We start from the raw sequence: 12618 nt of genomic DNA, 5'->3' as shown, positions 1-12618 counted from the left end.
ATTCGTCCAAAATTACACCATCATTTTTTGAGAGAATCGTGCCCAGTATACCCCCACAATCTGAAATAGCCTGTTCTTGGCAAACTGGCAAAACTCACTAAGCAACAGGCATCATTGGGGCAGTCATTGGACTTTTTACCCGAGAGGGAAGTACAATGTTTTTTTTACACGATTGAAGCATCTGCCTCCACCTTATTAGCAAAAGATAGGGGAAAGTACACCACTATATTTAAATTAAACTGTCCATCATTTCTAATTTATTTTGGAGATAGCTTTGTATTTACAATAATATCTGAAGCAACACATACTGTGGTATTTGTGATGGTGAGGTCTCTGACACTGAAAGCATCTGAAATGTGGTCATTCTTCATTTCTATTGTGTAGGTTCCAAAAGTCGCAGAGCCCTCTGATGGCCAATACTGTGAACACTTCTCCTGCAGAAAAAATACAAGAGTTAGAACATGTTTTAAAATTACAGCAGAACACTTTAATAGAAAGTTAGGAGAAAGTAGCAAGGACCCATAGCAGAGTTCTTATTTGCCCTTCAAGAACTCCACTGAGTGTCTGATGGGTTTCAATGGTCGATATAACTATGCTGGCCACTGAAATCCAGTAGGCCATTAAAATTGTCTCCAGGGCCCTAGCTAAGCACAAATTAATGAGATTATCGTCCAAAATCACTCGCCGCCAAAGTTGCCTTCGGTAGAACCGAAATTTTAAAAACACCTTGAATTGAACTCATAGAAATTGTATGGAGGGTCTGAATATTTCCTTGCGGGTCTACAGTTTGGTAATGTGCTAAATGACCCTATTTAATGCTGATTTCAGACACAGTACAGGCATATGGCTGAATTTTGTGCAAGTTATGAGTTGAGGTATGCTGCAGCATATAAATAAGCTCAATATATTATTCACACTTCGACTAGGATTTTGTAAAATGTTGCAGTTTAATCCATAATATTTCTTGATTCAACATGATTAAATTGTGCAACTTATTTACTTAATGATCATTGGAAACATTTAATAAATTGCTATACCCCTTTGTGCCAATCGATTATGACTCACCTTTTGAGCACGGTTAGATCTTTGCAGTTTCAAGACAAACACATTTTTCACATGTAATGCATGAGGAGGCAGAATTGTTTAGTCATCATTGTGAACTTTTGCTCTTTGATTGCCACAAAAATACTTCACCCGACATTTGCACATGTCATTAAGCGAGGTTCTATGATATTATACCTGCTCTCTTTCTCGGAGTTCTGTGAGCATCACAATGGTGTGAGACTTGCAATCCCAAACCATTCTCCAAAAATCCTCCACTGTATGAGGGAGGGGGCCTTGAGTAGAAACAAAATAATCCTTCTGCCGATAACCCTGTAAAAAGAAAAAGCAGTTCAGTGAGGATACATTTTCGTGCACTGAATTTGTGGTTAAACATGGGCTGGGATTCTCCCCTACCCGGCGGGGCGGGGGGTCCCGGCGTGTTGGAGTGGCGTGGCCAGTCAGGTAGGTGTTTTGATTCCTGCCAGCAGGAGAGGCTTGTCAGCGGCGGGACTTTGGCCCATCGCGGTCCGGAGAATCGCCGTGGGGTGCCCGCCGACCGGCGCAGTGCGATTCCCGCCCATGCCGAATCTCGAGTGCCGGAGAATTTGGGACACAGTGGGGGTGGGATTGATGCCGGCCCCGGGCGATTCGACCCGGCGGGGGGTCGGAGAATCCCGCCCCCGGTTTGGTTGCAAAATCAATTTTCATCTATTTCATTTCACTTTGCAAAACTTTGAATCCAGGAACAAGATTGAGACTGAGCCTCAAGTGCCACTTGTGGTATCTTGATTTGTTTGTGGAAAATGACCACTGTTCTGACATCAGGGGCGGAATTCTCCGACCCCCGCCAGGTCGGAGAATCCCCGGAGGATGGCGTGAATCCTGCCGTGCTGGCTGCCGGTTTTCGGGCGGGATTCACGCCACGCCGGTCGGGGGCCATCGGCAGCATCCCCCCCCTCCCCCCCACCGGCAATTCTCCGAGCCCCGATGGGCTGGGCGGCCGCCCGTTTCCGGCCAGTGCCGCTGGCGTGGATTAGACATGGTCCCACACGGTGGGACCTGGCAGGTGCGGTCCTCGGGGAGGGGGGAGGAGGGGGGGGGGGCACAGGGGGATCCGACCCTGAGGGGGGGGCACGGTGGCCTGGCCCGCGATTGGGGCCCACCGATCAGTTGGCGGGCCTGTGGCGTGGGGCACTTCTTCCTTCCGCGCCAGCCTCTGTAGGGCTCTGCCATGGCCGGCGTGGAGAATACACCCCCCTGCGCATCTGCCAGAATATGCCGTCCAGTCTGCGCATGCGTGGAACCACATCGGCGGTTCTCCGCATGCGCTAACTCGCGCAGTCTTCGGAGCCGGCTGGCATGGCGCCAACCACTCCGGCGCGGGCCTAGCTCCCAGAGGTGCGGAGAATTCTGCTACTTCCGGTTGGCCTGACGCCGGAGTTGTTCATGCCGTTTCTGACGCCGATGTCGGGCCATCGCGCCGATCGCGGAGAATCCCGCCCCAGATTATTATCAACTCAAGAAACATGATCCAAGGACAAAATTATTGAGATAGTAAACCATCTCCCTATCACACCCATTATGTAGAGTTCCTGTTCCAAACACTTGTATACAAAATTATATTGAAACAATACGTTGTGAAACAACTAGTCACTTTGGAAAATTCAGCTTCCTCAATGCAAGCTGTCTTTTGCTAAATTTCACATAGAATATCTTCCAAGTCCAATCGCTATGTTTTACAATATAGATTTAGAGTGTTTCAGTCCAAGGAAATGACAATTGGATGGAAAATAGAATGAACGACATATGAAAATTTTCACGTGTAGTTTATTACGTTCCCGAAGCAAGCAACCTAGTCGTAGTTTCAGGATTTGCCCATAATGATACATGCCAACACCAAAACATAAAACTACGGTGAGCATACTCACATCAATGTATGAAGCATTGATATAATCAGAGAACTCTTGCCCTCTTTTTCTGGGAAGAACGACTCTGTTGAAATCATCTTAAAAATAGAAAATAAATCATATTCAGCCAAATACCAAATGAATTCCTCCTCTCAGCAGCTTGACAGACGTACATTTCAAAGTGAGACTGTGCTCCAGCAGGTCATAAACATCAGGAAAGTAACACTTGTTCTTAGTTAACTTTTCAGGAGGAACATAGCAGGTTGGGCGAATAGGGAGGACATTCTTACCTCTGCAATTCAAAAGTGGCTTTCTGGTTAAGATTGGCCCTCAATAAATGGCACAAGAAAGACTTTCTTGCCACATTACTTGTTTTGAGTAGTTTTCTGTGCACACATTGGCAGCCGTGTGCCCACTATTACAACCGTGACTACATTTTAAAATTATTTCATTGGCTGCAAAGCACTCTGCGGTCATGAAAAGCAGTATACAAATGCAAATCTTTTGTTTTCAATGAGGCTTAAAATTTTTAAGGGGAAGTACGGATTTTTAAAATTACCGGCCAGGATTTTACCCCCCCCCCCCCGCCCCCGCCCCGCCCCGCCCCTGGCCTGGCAGGATATTATGATGGAAACCTAAATGGCTCATTGCACCCACTAGTGGGAGACACAGTTTGAGAGGGCTGTCAAATCCTGCCCACTAAATTTGCTCTGCTAAAAGTAACACAAAAATATGTGCTATTAATCAATAAAAGAGGTACATTGTGTAAAAAGTGGACTCGACAGCTAGGGACGGAATCTTGTTGAGTTATAGTGGGAGGTCTCTCCTGCCTCTTTGAAAGGCCCACCATATAACATGCTAATCAGGCAGTGGCGACCTTGACCTTGGCGGGGGGGGGGGGGGGGGGGTTGGAAACAAGCGGAGGGAGTTGGCCCCTTTCCCGATGTCCACTCCCTTGATCAGGCACTGAGCTGCCCACAGGGTAGCAGTTGTCATGCATGTTGCATGGTTACATGCCTGCTGGTAGTTAGGTTAGTCCCAGTGGTGTTAGAATGAGGTCTTTAAGCAGTCTTCAATTGGCCACTTAAGGGCCTCAAGTGGCTGCCAGAACAGAATTTCGACCATGGGCCTTCTGCCCAGAACTTAATTCAGTCAGATGCTGGAAGGATGTGGGGCCAGAGCGTGCCACGATCCTGCCTAAGTAGAACATACAGTGCAGAAGGAGGCCATTCGGCCCACCGAGTCTGCACCGACCCACTTAAGCCCTCACTTCCACCCTATCCCTGCAACCCAATAACCCCTCCTAACCTTTTTTGGACATTAAGGGCAATTTATCATGGCCAGTCCACCTAACCTGCACATTTCTGGACTGCGGGAGGAAACCGGAGCGCCCCGAGAGACCCACGCAGACACTGGGAGAATGTGCAGACTCCGCACAGACAGTGACCCAGCAGGAAATCTAACTATCCACTTGTGCTACCATGCTGACCTAATGTCCTTCCTGCCTCCAAACTCACCAGCAGCGAGAGCATAAGGTTCCTCCTGGTGTATAAACTTTAGATTTGGCTAGGCTACAAACCAGATGCTGTCAATCAACAATTAAAGCTGCGTCAATGAGGTAGCCTTCCTTAACTCAGCAGACACACAGAGATGTACCTGACCATGGAAATCTGTACAAAGAAACTGACAGCACAGGCAAAGGAAATAAGTGCCTCTGATTTCCCCATGTTAATATCGAAGGAATACTCTCAACTTGAAGCTTAACTTTAATTCAAATATATAAATAATGCGCTATTCCACTGTGTATTCATCTACTTAAAAATAAAATCAGTAGAAAGGAGTTTAGCCAATTTGGACGATTTTAAACCTTAATCTCATGGGACAATATTACACAGCTGGTATTTTAATGCATTTCTCCCCCACCGCCCCACACAAACAGACACACCCACCAGGCCCATTTTGCAACACTTCATGCACTCAAACACTTTAAATTAGAAAGATAAATTTCAGAAAAAACACAAACTACAATTAAAAGTCTTAAATATTAGATAACCGGTCACTGCAAGGAATTTTGTTCCTTGCTGTGCTTATTTCCTTTGCCTCAAGCCACTCCTTTCATGAGAGAGCAGGCAGGAAACTTCTTCCGAAATCTCCGGCAGCGCCACTTTTAAACACTTTCTGGAACGAGCAAAGCAAATGGCTTTGGTAGAATTTATTGCCACTTTTTCACTTCACCTTATGGGATATAGCACGTTGTTCTGGTCACTGCCTCCCTCTGACAGTGGTCAGACTAAGGAACGAATATGAGATATTGAGATTGGGAATTTATGAACGTCCCGGGGTGACTTTTTCCTGAGGGACAATGGGAATTATTTCAATATAGGCCGAGGTGGAAAAAAATGAAGAGAAATAATTCATGAATTTTATTTCTTAAATCACTCACAGGGAATGATCTGAAGGACTCTGGCTTTTTTCATGTTTACTGGCTTATTCCCTGTTCGCATATTTTCCTTCCTTATTCGCACTGTAGTTAATTTCTGCAATAAAAATATAGAATGGAAATGGTCAAGGCAAAATAACGATCAAAAAGTAAAGAACATCTGAAAGAAGAAGGAGGACATTTTTCTTTTTAAAAAACAAATGGGGACATTTTTTCCTGTTCTCTTTGGGTAGGATTTTCCAGCCCTTCTCGATGAAGGGACCAGGAGCTCCCGTGGTGGTTTCCCTGGCGGCGAGGTGGGCAAGCTTACAAAACACCCAGTGAGACCGGAATATCCCACCAGTGGTGAATGGTGAGCTGTCTCCACCACCAGAAAACGCGCTGTGGGAGGGCCAGAAAATCCTGGCCTTAAGACACTAAAGCCTCTGAAATGGCCACAATGGGACCTTGAACCAAGATTAGCGCAAGACACTATCTTGATAAAGGAGCTGCTTGCCACTTGGATTTCCCAATACCACTCATGAGTGAGGCTGCATGGCATTTTGGTGGACAGTATCTTTCCTAATGTCAGCCAACTGTTGTGTTTATTGAATTGTAGTGAAATGTACATCATCTTTTATTATTTATTTGCTCGCTCGCTGCTGGAGATTTGAAGTGGACTTTTGAAACACATCAGGAGACTTTCAGGGACACTTTGCCAAGACTTCATCAAGATGTTATGAACATTTATTCCTTTTTCCATTAATAGTGCAAGGTAAATTGGCCCCAGAACAGCTGCTGCGCTGGAGAGGAACAGGAGGGCAAAAGTTGAACTCCTTCCCTGCTTCGAGTACGGACATCCTTTCTCCATAAGAGCTCCTGCACCATGCCTGACTGCGTGTGTGCCTTCACATTTGATCCCTGAGCGACCCTGAAACCTGCCATTGAGTGCCAGCTCATGCACACCTCATCTTTCCTGGAATTAGCTGTTTGCAGCCTACATATACTGCTCCAAGAAAATTGTGTCTAACTGCATGTGTTTGTCTCAACAGCTCCAGACAATTATGGTAATTAACAATTTGGACTAAACGTTAGTTGTGCTAAAACCCGACTTCCTAACCTGGTGCCTGTTTTCAATCTCACACCAAAATGACTGCTAAAAACCATAATTAATTTTCTCCTTCAGCCATCCTCAAATTTCAGGTAACGAGTCACACCTACACTTAATTTTCTGTTATTGTTGACATGTAGTCATCAGCAGTAGAGGTGCAATTATATCTGGATTTGTTTTGGGGCCAATTTCCTTTCACTATTAATGGAAAAATGGCTGTCATAATCTTAATTGGCATGATCTACTGGCTGCATCCCGTCTGAATGAGGACGGTACCCCGCCGGTAGATCCTGGGAGAGGCCGCACCAGGATTCCCAATGGTCCTTACACATTGCGAGATCTAACTAGAGCTCCTGGGATGTCGTGATCTGGATCCCGCTCACAAAGGACATGACCCAGACTTGCATAGTTAAAAGAGCTTAAAAGCACTTAACTATGCTCGCGCTGGATGGAACAGCCATCCGGCATCTTTAGGCCTTTGGTGGGGATCAGGCGGAGCGTTACTTGGAGAGGGTCTCCCAGGTGTTTGGAGGCCTCCAGGTGGTTGGCCTCTGGCCAGGCTGGCACCCTGACAGCGACTCCGAGTGCCAACCTGGCACTGCCAGGCTGACAGGGCACTGCCAGGGTACCAACCTGGCAGTGCCAAGGTGCCAGGCTGGCATTTTGCCCACACTGGGATCAGCATGAACGTGCCCTATCCACATGAGATGGGGCGCGGGAGGGCTCGAGGAATTCCTTGTATGTGAGCTGGGGCGTTGTTGGGGGGGGGGGGGGGGGGGGGCTGAGAGATGGGGGCACCATTTAAAAATGGCATCCCGATCTCTTCATGCACTGAGGAGCTCTGCTCTCCTGAGCTCTTCAGTGCTGGAAATGACGGTAAGTGCGGCCTCAGAGGGGCGGTGCTGTTTTGGGGCCCAAGATGGCAACAAAGTGCCATTAGATAGCGGGGTTGTTCGATGCTATAAGATGGACTGTGATCATTTTTGCTTAGACCATGCCCAGTGCCTCCTCCTTCCCCACCCCACCACCAGACAGAGGAAATCAAGAAACCAGCAGAATGGCAGATTGAAATTAGTGCTCCAATATCACATTCTGAGGGTAACTAGAACTGGGCAATGAATGTGACCTGGCCAGTGCCATCCATATCCTGTTGACAGATTTAGAACAATATCACCAAGGGAGGGAATTGAAACAGACTTAAGAAATGGATTCTAGAGCCAAGTGTTACTGGAGAAGGATGGGCCTGTGGGATATTAGAAGATGTCCTTTGGACACATGGCCTTTCCTTACACCTAAATATTCTGACTTTAAGACTCCTTATAAAAACATAGGGACGTTTTGTGGTGCAGTGGGTAGCGTCCCTATTTTTGAACCAGAAGCTCCGGGTTTGAGTCCCACCACAGGACCTGATGTCCATAACAGGTTGAGTGTGTCAACCTACCTTCTAAACATGCCAACGGCTGACGGTAAGAGAGGGAGAGGCTCCTGGTCAGCCACGCTCGATGTGGAGCGGCACCCCTCAAGCTAAGCCTCTGGCGACAGACTAGCAACCTGTTCCGTGAATTATTAGCTATGGAAACAGTCAAAAGTCTGCCTTAGCGCACCAATAGGTGCAGGAAGAGAATTGGAATAAAATCATCGAGTAGAATGTCATGACTAGCTCAAAGAATTTAAAGTTCTTTATGACCAGAATCAATTTTTTATTTATTTAAAGTGCCCAGTTCTTTTTTTCCAATTAAGGGGCAATTTAGCATGACCAATCCACCTACCATGCTCATCTTTGGGTTACATAGAACATAGAATTGGTTGTGGGGGGGAGAATGTGCAAATTCCACATGGACAGTGACCCAGCGCCGGTATCGAACCCGTGTCTTCGGCGCCATGCAGCCCCTTAATGAGCAGAATCATGAGAGTTAATTATCTATTCACTGGACTCAGTACTTTACAGTTGACACAAAATATTCTTAAAATTAAACTTATATGTCACACAGTATTGGAATACAGTGTTTTAAACATAGCAGAATTACTGGATACTACAATCTGAAGAATAATTTTTGCAGCTAGTGCAAAGTTAAATAGCTAGCCTTTCTTTGGTTATTAACTTACTGACTCACATTAAACTCTTCTTCTAAGCCTGTGATGTCAAACTGTCCTGCTTTGCTGTGAAGCTTCTGTATATGCTTCTCCAAAGATGTCACATCCAACTCTGTGTCACCGTATAAGTAATGTTCAAGCAGAGCTTGATAAATGAAGGAGTACTGCATCTGCAAGGAACAATAAAGTGAATGAAACCATGTTAACACCTAGATGTGTGGCACAGTTTTACACTGTCATTAATTATACGGATATCTATTAGAAGCAGAGAACAGTTCCTGAGACACCAACAGAGCTGTGTTTAGGCATCAGTTGCGTGCAGAGTAATGGAAATAAATTAAATAAACTGGGGCAGACAACAGCATGAGAGAGAAGACCCCTATCGGAGACCAAGACTGACCTTTCTTTCACCTGTAAAGCACTGGTACCATTTTGACCTAACAGGAGAACCTGATTGAAACAGTTTAATACTTACATCAGTTTGAACTAGCTGTGAACGCTGACCCCGAATTCTTGACACAAAACCAAAGACATCCACTTTCTGCTCTGCATACATCATGTCTATCATAGCATCGATAACAATGAACGTTCCAGTTCTACCAACACCAGCACTGCAATTTAAAAAGGAGAGTTACATTTCCAAATGTCTTTCAGGCTGCAGGGGTCTGGCCACGTAGATTAGAAATAATAAAATCCATCCTGACTTGTTTGCCCCCCACTTTTCAAATCCTTCATGCCCCTCGTGCCATTCCATGGCTATAGGTGGACAGAAGGCATATCCCATGTTTTTGTCCTTTCCTGTTTATAGAAGGGGGAATGCTGGACTAAACTCTACAGTTCCTCAAACAATCACCTGATTGGCATACCTTCAGGTCCCTGAGGGGAAATTAAGAATTGACATACGTGGAAACTTTCAGACTCTTTTGGATGGTCGGTGCAGACACAGTGGGCCAAATGGCCTCCTTTTGCACTGTAGGATTCTATGAATCGCACTGATTATTCAAATCCCATTCCTATCCTACTTACTGCATTTTTGCACTTAGCCACCAGGCTACAAGTTTACATTATTTTCCAACAACTGACATAGCATTAGATTTAGAAAAGTGATTCTGCGTGTTCTAACTAGTCTTCTTTAGTCATAGGAATAGAAAAAACAGAATAAACTTTTAAAAGGTGAGAACCCGTATGTGTTAATGTTCAAAGAGACTTGGGTGCACAAAGTTAGCATAGGTACAGCAAGGAATTAGGAAGGCAAATGATATGTTGGACTTTATTGCAAGGGAAAGGGGATTGGAGTACAAGAATAAAGAAATCTTTCTACAGTTCTACAGGGTTTTGGTGAGAACACATTCGAAGTACTGAGAGCAGTTTTGGGTAAGGGTAAGGGGCCACTGTCAGGGTAAGGGGCTAGGACTGAGATGAGGAGAAATTACTTTACTGAATAGGGTTATGAACCCCAGGAGATTGTGCATACTCCAATATTGAACACATTTAAGACTGGGATGGACAGATTTTTGGTCTCTCAGGGAATTAAGGCATATGGAGGCAGTCAGGAAAATAGAACTGAAGCTCAAGATTAGCCATGATCGTACTGAATGGCAGAGCAGGCTCACTGGGCCGTGTGGTCGACTCCTGCTCTTATTTCTGATGTACCTTTATCTGGCGTTACAGTTTACAAGCTCAAATGTTCACTTGAGAATTTCAGAATTATATCGTAATTTACACAATTCCATCAAAGTAACTCCCACTTCTTTTGTACAAAACAATTCCAGGTGAAACCCATGCAGATGACAATGATCTGAGCAATTCTCCCTAGGCCTAGAATAATAACTGGAACTTTAAATAATGATTACAAATTAAACAAATGTGACACATCGTTCCAATCTCGGGTGCCTGAATAACAAATTGTGGGGCTGGATTAGAGCAGGCACACAGACCTTGCAGTACTTAACAGTTCATGTCAAATGTTATAGTATTGACTCATTGAGCCAAGTGACATTGAACTAAAACCAGTAGGGAACCTATCACTTCAGGAATTATTAATTTATTCAATACCTCAAGTGACTTTACCAGTTTGCAGGTATTTTTGTTGCCACTCATAAATGGAATAGTTTGGTCAACAGGAACCGGTTTGCAATCCTTTTGAAACTATTTATTTGCCATGTAAAGCAAGGAGATATAGAAAGTAATCAAAACAACTGCCAGTTTTGCATGACAAGTCAGATATCTTTCCTTGCTGGGGTAAGTTGACTGATTGTGACTGTAAGAGGCGATTCTTAGTACTGGTTGTCCATTCTTTGTGATGAATGGGATGAAGAATTTGCTTTGTGAGTTGTTTCCTCAGTACCCGGGCCAGCTGCACACTTTCCTTGGATCTGATCCCGGTTCCCCCGGCTGAGCCTTAAAGAGCTGCTTGTGGTGGTTCAGTGGAAGGGGACGCCCTGGGAGTGAGTGGCGGATAAAGATGCGTCCAGGTTGCCACATCGAAAGTCAGCAGGGGAGAAAACTAAATGGTGTGGACTGAAAATATTTGCTTGGATAGTGTGATTTGCAAGTCTTTCACAGGCAAGTATTTCAAATGCGAAGACTATCCTGCATTTTGACCACCACCTCCCCCCTCACAGTCATTTGGGGGCCCTGTGCCACAGCATGGTGTGTTTCATTGCAAGTCCACCGCTGTTGTCACAGTTACTGACAATTCACAATCCTGAGCAACACTCTCCCATAAAACACTGACATTTTTTACACTGTCGGGTTCATACTTGGGGCAGCACCAATGTTACTGCCTGTTTGCTTCTTTGCTAAATTCTAGGAGCCGGCATCGCTAAATTCTAGGAGCCGGCGTCTCTGGAAGGCTCCCTGTCCACTATAAATGTTTAGACGTTTAGGCTCAATTTAACATTAACATTGTGATTATTTCAAAAACAATTGCTTAGCCTGGTAATAAAACCTGTTTTTTTTGTGATTGATCATATACTTTATGCTCCAGTATATCCCTGGCATTGTGAATTGTGTGTTTGGGTAGGTGCTAACCATACCATGCACAAAGAGCCACACTTCAACCACTGAAATGCCACTTTCTACTTCCAAGAATGCCAGTTATCTACTTCATCCAAAATTATGGAGATGTATGACCTGCCTTTCTTCAAATCTATGTGCAGGATAATATTATGGCAGTATCATGGGAGCAGGCCAGTGTCACAAAGGCACTGCTCATTGGAAACATTATGCGTCAAGCGCATTTGTCTACAGCTGTATAGAGCTCTATATCTTAGGCTATGCACATCAAGATTTTTGTTTTGCCTAGATGAGGCAGAATAGGGATTTTCAAAGATTTTTATGTGAACACTAATTCCCAAAACAACTTACATGTTTGATCAGACAGGAATTATGAATGAATAGGATAACATTATTCAAAGAACCAGAGATCCTTCCACATGCAGGTAATTGTCTATTTTAATCGCTGAGTTCTCATCACTTATGATATTAATATTCTGATAAGGTTGAGGTCCAATCGGGTGGTGACAGCATTTGTAGGCGACTGTAAAATGTTATTTACTGAGGATAGATTAAATGGTTGATGCTTAGCTGATATTTTCTTTAGATATTACATATATCTGGGAGACATTTTCTCAAACAAGCTTCTGAGGTTCCTACGGCACAGGTGGCCTGACCTTTCACGAAGGATTGTTATCTTGCAAGTTGGTAATAATGCAACATACATACTATTTTGACAGCAGCTTTCTGGAGAAAAGATTTCAAGGGAAATACACAATTGCCTATGTTCCCTGAGTACAACAGTATAAAGCACATCTCCACAGTGAAACCTATGTTCCACTTCTGAAGGACATGGATGAGGCATAAAGAGATTAAGAAATTGTCTCCTGAAACAATTGGAAAGATTTTGGATTTGGATTAAAGCTAGAACGACCTTGTGTTATGCAAAGAGGAAAGAGCTGTCTACACAAGAGCTTGTAGCTGATGCACTGTGCTTACAAATGCCAGCACTGCTATCAGTATTGATTTCTAAGAAAAAAACTTCA

The 12618-nt window shown here is 44.5% G+C and overlaps 1 protein-coding gene across 10 annotated transcripts in view; it reads right to left on the bottom strand.

The window, feature by feature from the left end:
• ptprea (protein tyrosine phosphatase receptor type Ea) overlaps positions 1 to 12618 on the bottom strand; it is a 355232-nt gene that overhangs the window by 14106 nt on the left and 328508 nt on the right. For all 10 annotated transcript variants that reach the window (XR_005463710.1, XM_038821516.1, XM_038821517.1 and 7 more), the window contains 6 exons: positions 9051 to 9186; positions 8596 to 8745; positions 5395 to 5488; positions 2973 to 3049; positions 1240 to 1374; positions 309 to 434 (listed from right to left, as the gene is read on the bottom strand). Coding sequence is in view for 9 of the 10 variants with exons in the window: in XM_038821516.1 (XP_038677444.1) it covers positions 309 to 434; positions 1240 to 1374; positions 2973 to 3049; positions 5395 to 5488; positions 8596 to 8745; positions 9051 to 9186 (718 nt within the window). In the remaining variant the exon portion in view is untranslated. The remainder of the gene's footprint in view (positions 1 to 308; positions 435 to 1239; positions 1375 to 2972; positions 3050 to 5394; positions 5489 to 8595; positions 8746 to 9050; positions 9187 to 12618) is intronic.

This window comes from Scyliorhinus canicula, chromosome 16 (genome assembly GCF_902713615.1).
Source record: "Scyliorhinus canicula chromosome 16, sScyCan1.1, whole genome shotgun sequence".
In the NCBI taxonomy this organism is placed as follows: domain Eukaryota; kingdom Metazoa; phylum Chordata; class Chondrichthyes; order Carcharhiniformes; family Scyliorhinidae; genus Scyliorhinus; species Scyliorhinus canicula.
Note: the sequence above shows the minus strand (reverse complement) of the source record. Positions and strands in the feature narration are given on the sequence as shown.